The sequence below is a fragment of the Micropterus dolomieu genome, linkage group LG09 (genome assembly GCF_021292245.1).
Source record: "Micropterus dolomieu isolate WLL.071019.BEF.003 ecotype Adirondacks linkage group LG09, ASM2129224v1, whole genome shotgun sequence".
NCBI lineage: Eukaryota > Metazoa > Chordata > Actinopteri > Centrarchiformes > Centrarchidae > Micropterus > Micropterus dolomieu.
This window is the reverse complement of record NC_060158.1, coordinates 27969212-27983208: the sequence shown is the minus strand read 5'-3', so window position 1 is coordinate 27983208 and position 13997 is coordinate 27969212. Positions and strand designations below refer to the sequence as shown.

The 13997-nt window shown below is 40.1% G+C and overlaps 1 protein-coding gene across 4 annotated transcripts in view; it reads right to left on the bottom strand.

Annotated features, from left to right (window-relative positions):
* The window catches only part of glcci1a (glucocorticoid induced 1a), a 50460-nt gene that overhangs the window by 11917 nt on the left and 24546 nt on the right, over positions 1–13997 (bottom strand). For all 4 annotated transcript variants that reach the window (XM_046057853.1, XM_046057854.1, XM_046057851.1 and 1 more), the window contains exon 3: positions 4019–4108. In XM_046057853.1, coding sequence (XP_045913809.1) covers positions 4019–4108 — 90 coding nt within the window. The remainder of the gene's footprint in view (positions 1–4018; positions 4109–13997) is intronic.

Below are 13997 nucleotides of genomic sequence, written 5' to 3'. Positions count from 1 at the left end.
GGAATGAGCGCAAGGTAACAGGAATGAGCACAGGGTAACAGGAATGAGCACAGGGTAAAAGGAATGAGCACAGGGTAACAAGAATGAGCCCTGGGTAACAGGAATGACCGCAGGGTAACAGGAATGTCCAAAGGGTAACAGGAATGACCGCAGGGTAACAGGAATGTCCAAAGGGTAACAGGAATGAACGCAGGGTAACAGGAATGAGCGCTGGGAAACAGGAATGAGCACAGGGTAATAGGAATGACCGAAGGGTAACAAGAATGAGCGCTGGGTAACAGGAATGAGCCCAGGGTAACAGGGATGACCGAAGGGTAACAGGAATGAGCCCAGGGTAACAGGAATGAGCCCAGGGTCACAGGAATGAGCACAGGGTAACAGGAATGAGCCCAGGGTAACAAGAATGAGCCCAGGGTAAAAGGAATGAGCCCAGGGTAAAAGGAATGAGCCCAGGGTAACAAGAATGAGCCCAGGGTAAAAGGAATGAGCCCAGGGTAACAAGAATGAGCCCAGGGTAACAGGAATGACCGCAGGGTAACAGGAATGAGCCCAGGGTAACAGGAATGACCGCAGGGTAACAGGAATGAGCCCAGGGTAACAGGAATGAGCACAGGGTAACAGGAATGAGCCCAGGGTAACAAGAATGAGCCCAGGGTAGCAGGTTTGACCGAAGGGTAACAGGAATGAGTGCTTGCTAACAGTATGCAGAAATATTCAAATACACGAGGGGGAAAAAACCTTTTTATACCAAATGCAAATAAATGCATGGTACCAATGGATGCATTAGGTCATCTAGTTTGATATGATATGATACTTTTGGTCTTCTCATGACCTTCAGAGGATGCAGATGATGCAACCTTCTCTTAAACATGGGACTTGTGGAATGTCCAAGTTTTTTAATTATGATATTACATTGTAGAGTGTAGTTTTAGGAACTGGGGACAGGTAACAAATGCTATTTTTCAGTGTTCTAGATCATTTTTATTAATGTTTAAATTGATTTATTTTGCATTTGCAATTAGACTAATGTGCAGGGCACTTTGCTTAATAATAAAAAGTATTTTAAAGTAAATTTAAAGCATAATTATACATTTTATGTCCTGGGGACAGAAATGGCACCCATTCGGTGGAATGACCCATATGTCACCTGATGTGTTTAATCCAACAACTCTCAGTCCTTTTATCACATCATCCTCTCATGTAAGTTTTTTGACGTTAACTTCAGAAACGTTAGCTTCAGTCATTGAGAGAGACAGTTATGACATCACATATGTGACTTTTGGGTTTGTGGTCTTTGTAATTATGTATTTTTAAAGTCTTATACCTGAACAGTTTTACATCAAACTGCGACTTTCTTGACTTTAAAATGTATCTTTTAAATTGACAAACATCATATGTGTAATTCAGTGCACAATTCAAACGGGATCAAAATATTTGTTGTTCCTCGCCATTGACTACCGTACAATATTTGTCCGAAATAAGGTCCCATGGTGGTCCACCAGAAGGGGAGGGACTTAGGCTCTCTATTAAGTTGACCTAAGGATCCTTTCTATTTAGTTAACAGACATACTTCATGTTGGATGTTTACAGGAATGTCTGTGTTAAAGAGCAGTGTGACTACTGTTAAATGGATCGCTAAATGTCAGCTATGCTGTAAAGAGGGCATCAGGAATGGGGTTTAATTTGCTCTCATTGTAGTTATACAATAGACAGTATATTCTGAAGAAACCACACCCACACACATTTATGTCCTGAATACAATAACGTTGAACCATCCTTCCATCTCGACTCTCATTTCCTGTAAGAAGTCAATGCCTGTCCCGATACTCCAGAAGTACATCCTGGCCTTAAGTCGTGTTCTGGCCAACACTCCAGGTGGAGAGCGGTGATAACTACGACCGGTGCTTTACAACCCTGAACCATAGCTGCTCACTTACAGAGCCACTAGGTGGCATTAGTGCTCACACTTACTTACACTTCTCCAACTAACAATAGTTTAAGCACGACTATGACAGAAAACCCAACTAAAACAAGAGTTTTCTTCGACTAAGACTAGGTTAGCTTTCACAAAAAAAGACTGAAAATAACTCATCAACTACAACACACCTACTCTGACATACTGTCACAGGCAGGATAAGACAGCTAAGACTGATTATGCACACTAATATCACGGGAAACATTTGTGGTGTAGCTCTTTAAAACAGCTACACTGCTCAAGCCTGTCCCCTCTCCTCTTCCTCCTTGTAGCTTGTCTATTGACATCTGTGGAATCTGTGTCAGCGCTGCTTCTCCTCTGCAGCCCTGTAACTCAGTAACGTGCCTGTGCACACAATTAGCGAGGGCTGAGCCGTCATCCGGCCGGCCCTTATTGTTCCCTTTGCTGCAGAAGTCAGAGAGGAGCCAGCTGGGTTTTGGCGGGCCATAAATTGCAGTGGGAGTTTGGCCATTGCACAGAGGGGAAGTGGATAGTTAAGAGTGAGATAGCATTATCTGCCGCCTCCCTGCTGCTGCAGAGTATCACCAGGGTGGAGCTGAGAAGGGCTGATAGTGCCATGCCAGGTGTAATCTCTATAAACAGATATCTGCATATCACTGGTTTCCGTTCTGGTTTCCGTTTTTAGTTTGTAGTCTTAGTATTGACCAATCACATTTGAGTGGGCTGTCGTTGCATGCAGGTGAACAGTCCGAGCACATTGGCCGAAATTCAATCTCAACCACTGCCTATCTTCTGACGACGATTCAACTTTTTAATTGATCTCTGAAACCTGGAGATGAGCTTCTTATTAACTTAATAAAAAATGTACCTGCATTCAAATCAAATTCAAAAAAGACGACAGCCGATGGCTTCCGAGATTGCTAATCAGACTGTAAATAATGAAAGGCACACGAAAGCGGAAGTCTTGGCCCAAGAGGTTCTGAGATTGTGCAGCTTCAGAGGATGTTTCTGTTGCTGCTGTACACCATCTGCACCACAAAGACACATACACCAAACCTGTGATGTCACACAGTAGGGTTGAGCTATGTCTACAAAATTTCCATTGGACGATGTCTACAATGAAACATTTAGTTTTCATGAATTCACATCAGTCACACTGCAGGAGGACTCTGAACTACAAATGAAAACAAGAGCTGATGTTATATTTTGATTTGAACATTAGCATTTATGTTGAACAGGTCACCTTCATTTGTTAATATAATATGCATTAACATGATAATTTTCTGCCATTTTCTGAAATCATATATCATTATTAGAACTTTTGAAATACGCTGCTTGTAAAAAGTGTTTGCTTGAGCCAGCAGGCCCGGTACACATGCACGTGTGTGCAAGTGATCGGGATGGTACCATCCACGCCTCATTTTGAGCCAGGAAAAGCCCTGGTATGCTGAATTTGCTAAGCATGCACCTGCATGCACCCATCTCTTTCACCTCAAGCAGTAATAAGACTTCTAATGCCATTAGTTTCACAGCTTTATGTGCTGGCAGAGAGATCAAAGCAACTAGGGATGGACATTTCAAGAAAAAAATACTATTTGATAGTCACTGGAAACTATTCAACCATTCTTCCACATGTTTTATCCACGCCTGGTAGTGACGTGTTACTACCAGGGGCCTGTAAATACATTTTTAAAGAGGTCATCTTATGCTCATTTTCAGGTTCCTAATTTTATTACTTGCACAAAATACATACAAACGAAAGGGAAAAGGCCAAAAAGCAGAATATGACCTCTTCAAGACAGTAGTAGTAAATTTTATAATTTAATGACAATTTGAAAATCATGACCGATCCCTATAAGCAAAATGCAACACACTAACTACATGCATGAATACTTCACTCATAAACATCTTTCTAAAAAAAAGTAGTTTCTGGGTAACTGTAGTTCATATAGGCTCATACAAGTGCCAAAATGTTGTAAACCCACAATCTAAACCCCACATTGTGGAGATCTACAGTCCTGTGCATCAAACAACAGGTTTGACCTAAACGTGTTTGTGTCTGTAGTCATGTTAATGTCATGCCTCTTTGAGCTGGTCGACGCTGCCCCAGGACGCAGAGCGCTGGTGGGTGCTCCTCTTCTCTCCGGTTTCCTTATTCCAACATCCAGGAGTCTGAAATAAACATCACAGCTACATGTTACTGTTAGCACATCTGGATCTGTTTTCACAATGAATCTTCAAGAATCATTCTTATTATTCTGATTATTGTGATTGTTATGAATACATTGTACTCACTAAAGTCTGTAAAAGAGATTATCAAAACCTCTGACTATTCTAGCAATGGATCAATGAGACAAATTCAAAGAGGTAGCATGGGCAGACTCATGTATTCATGCGTCTAACTGAAAGCTGAGCTGGGCTCTGCGACACTGTGAGAGAGCACTACAGTGAATACTGTCATCCAAGCACACACACAGAAACACACACACACACACACACACACACTCAACACAACCTCAACAAAGTTACAACAAGCTCTTCAGGTACTAAGCCATCTAACTTTCGTTTTAGCCCTCCGCTAACTTGAATGGGGGTAAAATGATAATCGTGCGGCTCTTCTAGACAAATGATAACAAATTCTGATTTCATGGGGGTTGACACACTTAAAAAAAATTATCCTCTGTTTCACAGTAGCTTCTTTCACAATGCAAGTCTTTAGGAAAATGTCTGGTTTGGCCACTAGTAAAACTGGTTTTTGGATGTGCGGAAGAACATTAATTAACATTAGATCCGTGCAAACAGAAACCACTGTCTGTCAGAGCGTCCACACGAAAAGAAAGGAAGACACAGATGGCAGAATTGTCCTCAGATAGAGCTGCTAATCACTTCAGTTCACTAAAGGAAGCCATCTCTTGTGACTGTGTGGGGAGCGAGGCTTGTTGATGTGTGACTTTATGATCTGACCTATGTCTCTGACTGGTCCACCAACAGGGGAGAAGATGACCCCTTGAGACACAGCCCCTCCTCATTTACATAATGAGATAGAAATGCATAGAGAAATGTAGCAGGCAGAAATATATAACCATTGTGGAAATAAATGGTAGAAATGCAAAGGAAGAATAAAACAGACAAAAATATTAAAACACACACATAAATGAATAGATTAAAAAAAGAAGTCATTAATAAATAAAGTTTAAGATTATAACGGACAATAAATAAATAAGAATTATTACAAAGGTAAATAAATAAAGAAGCTAATTAAAAGAGATATATACATTTATGTCTCGTATAATTTAATTATTGTCTACGTTTATTTTTTCACTGTATTGTGCATTTAATCAGATCTTTATTTATTTATTGAGCATTTATTTATATATGGATTTCTTCTTCTTTTTTTTTCAGAATCCGTCCTAAATAATCCTGTTGGCGTGTCGGGAGATTTAAATAATCAAGTTTGTGTGTAAATGCACACCTCACCCTGTTTCACCCACCTGCATCCCATCCACTATTAATCACAGTGTTCATTTTCATCCGCGGTCACAACTGCGTCACTAATGCATCACAGTGGTGTGATGCTGCGGTTGGTCATGTTCATCACATGTTGCCTAGCTCATTTAGTGAGCCTTATTTTGAAATCTGTTGTAAGCCTGTTCCTGGTCAATCACATTATATATCAGTAACGACTGCTGTGCTGTCTGCTTGGGTGGTTTTCAGTAAACACAAATATAGCCATAGTACAGTCATACGCTGCCTTGGGATGATTTTATCTATTGTTTCCTTGTCTTGTGATTTGTGAGTGAAATGACAGGAGGGGGGGGCCATAAGCTTCAGTGCCCAAGGGCGCCTGGGGGTACTAATCCAGCCTTGACTACACTCCAACACTCCGTGGTGCACATGCCCCGCATGTTTCCTGTCAATTTCCATATGGAGCCAGAAGAAACTGGAGGGCTCAGCATCCTGCAGCCTGTTCCTCACACGGACAGGATGAATGGAAACCGCTGAAAACTTTTTGTCACATTAATAAAGTATTAAAAATTCAATAATAGGGCTGCTCGATTATGGCAAAAAATAATAATTGAGGTTATTAACACGATTACTGATTGACTTAGGAAACATTTACATTTATTTAACTGAAAATTGAATGCTTAATTTTTTAAATGATTGTGCATTATCGGAAAGTGCCCGTGAAATAAGAAAAAGTAATTGAATATTTCTAATTTTAAAAAGCACAGGAAGATGCAGCACAGTCTTACCAGGCTGACTGCTTCAGGGGGCGGATGGGCCACCTTGGGGGCTTCGTGTGTGTGTGTGTGTGTGTGTGTGCGTGTGAGTGCATACGGAGTGCAGCAGAGAAGGGGACAGGTGAACTACTCGAGTTCACGACTACTTGTTATGTTCCATAAAGCTGTAATTCAACACAAGTGATGTTCTGTCAGGAGATGCAGTTACTTAAACTAAGAAAAGTATAAATCTGAATCTCGCAGTGAATCTATCGATCACATCTATGAGAGGAATGGACAAAAAAAAACTTGGAACTCCGAGGTCTTGGTTTGTGTTTTGTTGGACAGATTTAACTTTGTTCTGTCTGTCTCTACCTGTCGGGGAGCTAACGCTACCTAGCCAGCTGTCTGCAGATATCACGCTGCAATCTTGTCAATACAAGCAGAAGTTTCAGATGAAGTAGTGAGAGACATTCAGTCTCTGTTCAAAAAGATTATTAAGGTGGATAGTTATTAGTTGAAGCATCTGGTACAGTTCATAGCAGCCTTATAATGTTTCAATATACATAATGTTTTGATTTGTTTTAATTGTTGCTCAACTGTTTTGCACATGGAGGCCAAAAAACTCTGTAATGTGTTAGTTGTGGTTACTGGTTACTCAGTATTTTAGCCTATAACCTGTACTTTTACAATTTTCCATTGAAAAGTAAATAGTATTGTGGCTTCCTTCTGAAACGTAGAAGAAATTAAGTTCCCAGGATAAATTCTGTGAAGTGCCTAATGCAGTATTGTAGGGATTCAAATCTTGATTTTATATTCAATTAATCCATCGATTACTTTGTCAAAGGTAAAAAATATATATTTTTAAATGTGCATCACAACTTCCTAAAGCCCGAGTACCCATTCATTATCTATCCATTAGCTATAGTGGTCGACCGATATGGGTTTTTTAATGGTCGATGCTGACATTTAGCTAGCAGGGCAGCCTGTGGCCGATAAATATAATGCCGATATCAAAACAAAGAAAAGTCATGTATAATTCCATTATTCCATGCAGAGTACAATCTAATATACATTGTCATCTTAGCCAGTGATGTGTTGTTTTACATGGATTTTTATATTATACATTTTATATATACATATATACTGTATACACATATTACATTGGGTTATGCTGTAGTAATTTCAGAACAGTTTGTCAGAAGTGACATTATTCAGCTGCATTATTCTCTACAGTATCACAATATATATTTCACACTAGCCAGGAATGGTGTCGGCCTTGTGAATCCTCATGAAAAGTATCGGCCAATGTCAATGTCAAAATGCCAGATATTGGCCGAATGATTAATCTATCACTTATATGCCGGGGAGGGTGTTGCAGCAAATCCCGGCAGACATTGGGCGGGAGGCAGGTACACCTTTACACAGGTCTTCTTCTTTGTGTCACTTCAAGAGTTAATGATGAACTGACAAGCTAAGAGCAAAGGGGTCATCTGGTTTTTGAAGCTCCAAAGATGTGTAGGTGGTAAATGTCACACAAGCTGGAAGAAACAGGATGTGTGTGGGGACATCTGAGGCTGAACCGCATGAGAGCATCACGGGGCAGGAAGGTGTGGGCATAAATTAAGGTCAATAATGACACAGAACATTACTACTATGGCATAAGAAATAAAACGATAGCAATATGTTACAGTCAGAGCTAAAGCCATGGACTGGAAGTGGATACAGTGTTCCCACACAGACAGACAGGCCCACAACAGATGATCCAGCGTGGCCTGTGAACAGTATGATAAACTGATATCTGCTTTATCCTCCTTAATATGTCCTGTGCTGGTAGATTTGTGCTGACTCATCCACTCTTCAGGCTCACGTGAAAAAACAAACCAAGACATCTGAAGAATTCACTTTGTACTTTGTATTGTAACTGAATAATTGACAAATTCTTCAACAACAAAAACAGAACAAAATAAAGAAAAGAAGTTAGTATAAAAGCAGATTGATGAAGGTGTGGCCAATCACTTTGCACAATCAAGATCTGACCTCATTTTCAAATTTCACACTGAGAGAGATCAGATTTAAAGCAGGTCTGCAGTCACAAACTACAGTCTTAATAATCTGTGTTTTGTTCATCGTGAGTAGACCTGTCCCGGACCAGTTGCTGTTTTTTTCTTTTTTATAATTTGTTGCAAACTTATTTTCCTCATCTACTAATGTATCTGATAACTACAATAAGAAATTTTACTCGTAACATGCAGAAACAAAAAAAAGGAAAGTGGCTTCAAGTGAAGACAGCAGCATGGAGGTAACTAACGTTAATTCTCCCAATCCAGCACTGGCTAATGTAGCCTCATCGAAACATTTAGGCTCTGCTGGATGGAATCAGAAAAGCTTGAATCTCAAATGTTGACATACCGCATAAAGACATACAGAAATACTTCTAAAGAAAAGGAGCTGCTGGATAACCACACTAGCCAATAGGAAGTGGCTGCTGCAATAAACAAACTTCAAAATAATAAGGCCCATTATTTCCCATACATTGATTTATTTGTGGCGGTCCGCCACAATATCATCGCTAACTAGGCTTGTTCCGATTGGCGATTGGATCGGCTGAAGGGATGATGAGCGACTGGTTTTTCATGCTTCAGTATCAACGCTGACCGGCACATATACTATTAAATAGGAGTAAAATCATAATTCATTGTGGAGCTGCCCGCAGCGCCTCTGCTTGCACGCTCTTTCTCTCTCTCACAAACAGAAACAGAGCTGTGTGTTAGTAGAAAAACTAATGAATTCATGTAAACTCTAAGACTAACTATCTATTTTCATAACACAACGCTGTCAATGTCAGAGACCCACCTTCAAATAAGTTATAAGCGAGCGTGTAAGGAGTCTAGCCAATAAGGACAACTATGTTAACATTAGAATACAGCTGGGTTGTCGAGGTTAGGATGCTGTATATAGCTCCTGTTCAATATCAATTGCCCAGAGTTACCCGCTAATTCTGTGGGAAACACTGCACTGTGCGTTTACAGATGATTCTGATGGTTTCTCTTAAAGCTAATGAGCCTTTTTCTTCCATGCTGGCAGTTCACTGGCATGCTGCAATGTAACACCGCCCCCCTGGCGATCAGATCACCAATCACTGATCTCAACTAGCCAAGATCACCCAACTGACCGCCACAAATTGATTTTCAATTGTTTTTTTAGTAGGCCTGATTAAAATCGTATTTGATTGCAGCGCTGTGCGTAACAGGGTTACACAAATTTGTCACAAATTTGTCCAACAACGCTGTCAATGTCGGAGACCCACCTTAAAAAATGTTATTAGCAAGCATGTAAGGAGTCTAGAGATAGCTAAAGATAGCTATGTTAACGTTACAATACAGCTGGATTGTCAAGCTAGCATGCTGTACATGGCTGCTAGTCATTATTGACTGTCCCCCTTAGTGTCTGCAGACCAGACAATGTTTTATACAAGGACATAATTCTTGCTACAATATCAGAGATGGGACGCTGCTCACCGCTGGCGCGACCCTCCATGTACAAAGGCTGAGTCCTTGCTGCAGTGGCCCTCTCTTTCTCCTACGTTTCCAGTCTCTCAACTGTCCTGTCCTAAATAAAGCTACAAAAATTAAAGAAATATCTTTAAGAATAAATATATATATTTTAGAGATGCACTGATTGCATTTTTCCTGTCTGATATTTATTATTTGTTTGGGATTTGTATATTTTTTTGTATATTCAGGGTTCATACACATTTTGTCAAATTCCATTCACCAGAATTTCAAAACCGAACGTAAGAAAAAGAGCAGGCATATGATTTGTAAGAATAATGCTATTTAGCCACCTTTAGTGCCCATAGTACCTCTGCATTGATGATGATGCAACTAACTGCCACAGGTAACTCATGTAGACTCCATGCATGCGAGAATGTAGAGTATGTGGAAAAGTCTCACCAGAGCCTTCCATATGCAGAAGGTTTTTTTTGTCAGCTAATGACAAATCAATACATATCAATGGCATTAGTCAGGCGTGTGATTGGCACAGCAGGACACCAGTGGTCCTCTCCCAAGAACATTTGATGTTATTTGACTTAAAACTGCACCACTAACTACATAATTTCTGTTAAGAATTGGTGACAATTAAAAATAAATCAATAATTTATATAAACGGCTTTTGTTTTAACAACTCACAACTAGCTTAACAGGCTGTAACAACAACAAAGCAGGCGGAAAATTCACTTTACTACTTTCACCCTTCACTTCACCTGCTTCACTGCCTCCACCGTGGCCCCTCTGCTGACCACTGTGTGTGTTTGTGTGTGTGTGTGTCCGAGCTGAGCTTGAGGAGAGGACAGAGCAGCCAGCACAACAATATTTAAATTTTTTTTACAGATCTGCATGATTCACGTGGGTTCATTTCATCTGGTTGCAAAATCCAGATAAATCCCATCCCTTAGTGTTATTGAAACGAATTTCCATGACTTTTCCAAAACTTTTGGGATTTAATTTTGTCCCCAAACTTTTCCAGGCCTGGAAAAATACATTTTCAAATGCCATGACTTTTCCAGGTATATCATGACAGTATGAACCCTGTATATTTTATTTAAAAAATACATTATCCTATTTCTAGTAGGTTATTTCTTATCTCAATCGACCAAAAAACACTACTCACGCTGTGGATATTTTTACCCAAGATTTTGTTTTCACAGTAGTAGGTGAGCCGCGTGTGGAGGAGGCTTGTTGTTTATTACTGATTGAGACCAAGGTGGTACTGAATGACATGGGTACCAACAGCTGTGTTCACATTGCTTTACCTGGTCCAATGCATGTAAAATATCCACTGTGACCACGACTTGTAACATAACACCAGGTAACATCTTTCTCTCTGTGTTTCTCTGCAAACTGCTAAAAGTGGTCCCTAAAGATAGCCTACTGTGGCAACCATTAATAAACCTGGGCTGCCGCTGTGCACATGATGTGAAACACCGTGCAGTGCAGCACGTGTGTCAATGTGACAAAGCAAATAATCGGATATGTAACGTTGATCTGCCCTGGTCACCGGTCATTAGGGATGTGTATCGCTACAGCCCGGTATCCAGTAGAACCGAAACGTCTCTAGTCAAACCAGTACTTCAATGATACCTAGGCCTACTTTTTGTAACCAGATCGCAGCAAAAAATTACTATTTGTATGGTTTTACTTGCAGCCAAATACCAAACAACACACCGAAAGAAAGAGAAGGGCACGCCTTTTTCCGCCTTATGTGCCTGCACCATAGACTGTATAAAAACGTGTGCATGTGCGGAGCCCGAGCGTGATTTTAACAGTCGTTCACCTTCAGCTGCGGTCTCAGCCATGTTTGTCACTGTTGCAAGTTTATCACCACCAGCTTTTCTTTCCCTTGGTTTCATCTTCTGGTATCATTTAACATTTCTCTTTACATTTTTATTTGCTCTTCACATCACTTGTCACTGATCGATCGCTGCATTCCATCACATCAATTAAAGGCTTTTGTGGCGCAGCAGCGATCAGCTGATTTTACTCACGGAGCCTACTGCGTCCCCTCGGATAAGTAGCATGCACGTAACTCAGAAGAGAGCTCGCGACTCGGTGGACTTCAGGTGTAAGAAAGGGAATTTGTGAGCAGATGATAGCGAGGCAGAGGATAAAGAGAGCCACGTGCATAATAATGTCATTTGTGGAGCTTTTTTGTTCACCGCGGCTCTGTCTGACTGAAGTCTACCAGCCTCCACTTCGAAAACGTCAGTCAAGCCAGCCCTCGCGCTGTTTTGCGATGCATGTTTACGATGCATCGTGTCGCAGCACATTTCAAAATAAAAGTGAGCTTCTGCTGAACATAATGCAATTGATGTGGCAGAAACGATTGAATAAATAAATAAATGCAGAAAAGACACCACAAGTATCTAAAGAAAATATTACATTATCACAGAAAGCTTACTACATTCAGCCAAGATTCGAACTCATGTAAAAAGAAAACTTTCTGTTTCCACTGACTCATTTATCAGAGCAATCTGATGTAGTATTTTGAAATTACAGCCCTTGAAAATGTCTAAAATTTTACTGAATTTGCTGATTTCAGATGGATGTTAAAAGAAAATGTCCTGTTTCCACTGACTTATTTCACTTCACAGTGCCAGCAGACCACCTCAGGGTGTTCCTCTGTCAATATCAGAGAAATCTGATGTTTGGTTTTAATATTACAGCCCTTGAAAGTGTGTAATATTTTCACTATTCGCCAAGATTCAAATTGACGTAAAAAGGAAACTTCCTGTTTCCACTGACTCATTTCACTTCACAGTGCCAGCAGACCACCTCAGAGAGACCCTCTGTCAATATCAGAGCAATCTGATGTTTGGTTTTAATATTACAGCCCTTGAAAATGTCTAATCTTTCACTGAATTTGCTGATTTCAGATGGATGTTAAAAGAAAACGTCCTGTTTCCACTGACTCATTTCACTTCACAGTGACAGCAGACCACCTCAGGGAGACTCTCTGTCAATATCAGAGCAATCTGATGTAGGTTTTTAAAGTTACAGCCCTTGAAAGTGTGTAATATTTTCACTATTCGCCAAGATTCAAATTGACGTAAAAAAGGAAACTTCCTGTTTCCACTGACTCATTTCACTTCACAGTGCCAGCAGACCACCTCAGAGAGACCCTCTGTCAATATCAGAGCAATCTGATGTTTGGTTTTAATATTACAGCCCTTGAAAGTGTGTAATATTTTCACTATTCGCCAAGATTCAAATTGACGTAAAAAAGGAAACTTCCTGTTTCCACTGACTCATTTCACTTCACAGTGAGAGCAGACCACCTCAGGGTGTTCCTCTGTCAATATCAGAGAAATCTGATGTTTGGTTTTAATATTACAGCCCTTGAAAGTGTGTAATATTTTCACTATTCGCCAAGATTCAAATTGACGTAAAAAGGAAACTTCCTGTTTCCACTGACTCATTTCACTTCACAGTGCCAGCAGACCACCTCAGGGAGACCCTCTGTCAATATCAGAGCAATCTGATGTTTGGTTTTAATATTACAGCCCTTGAAAGTGTGTAATATTTTCACTATTCGCCAAGATTCAAATTGACGTAAAAAAGGAAACTTCCTGTTTCCACTGACTCATTTCACTTCACAGTGAGAGCAGACCACCTCAGGGAGACCCTGACCACCAGAGAATAACAGTCAGCCAATATCAAAGCAGTCTCATGTCCATTTTCTAAATGACAAACACAGATACACCACATTATTTTCCAGATATATATACACATGTATGTGTATAGACAAAATATTAAACATCTTTATAAAATAAAAGTAGGCTATGTGTATATATTACAAAAAAATATGTAATTGTTATGAATGTGCATATGTGTGTATCTTGGATCATTTCTTTATTCCCATTACTTCCTTGTCCATACAAGCTTTATTGGTGGGATGCGATGTAATACAGGCACACAGAGCAATTCCACTTTGATTTTCTCGCTTTCTTCAGGTCTCTGGTGTCCATAGCAAGGCACTGCTCATGGAACCACCTTTCACACATTTCACATTGGATCTACAAAGGACAAGGTTAAAATTTCAAAGATGATTGTCAGGGTACTCTCACAACATAAGACCTTTTTCAACAAATGAAGAAAACAACATAGTCCCAGTCTCTGTTTACACACACACACACACACACACACACACACACACACACACACCTCTGCTCATACTAGATTTCCATTTCTACAATAAACAAGTCACAAGAACAAAGACTATGACAGTGTCATTGGATTGGACAGATTACCAACATCATTAATTGTTCTAACTGGACAAAC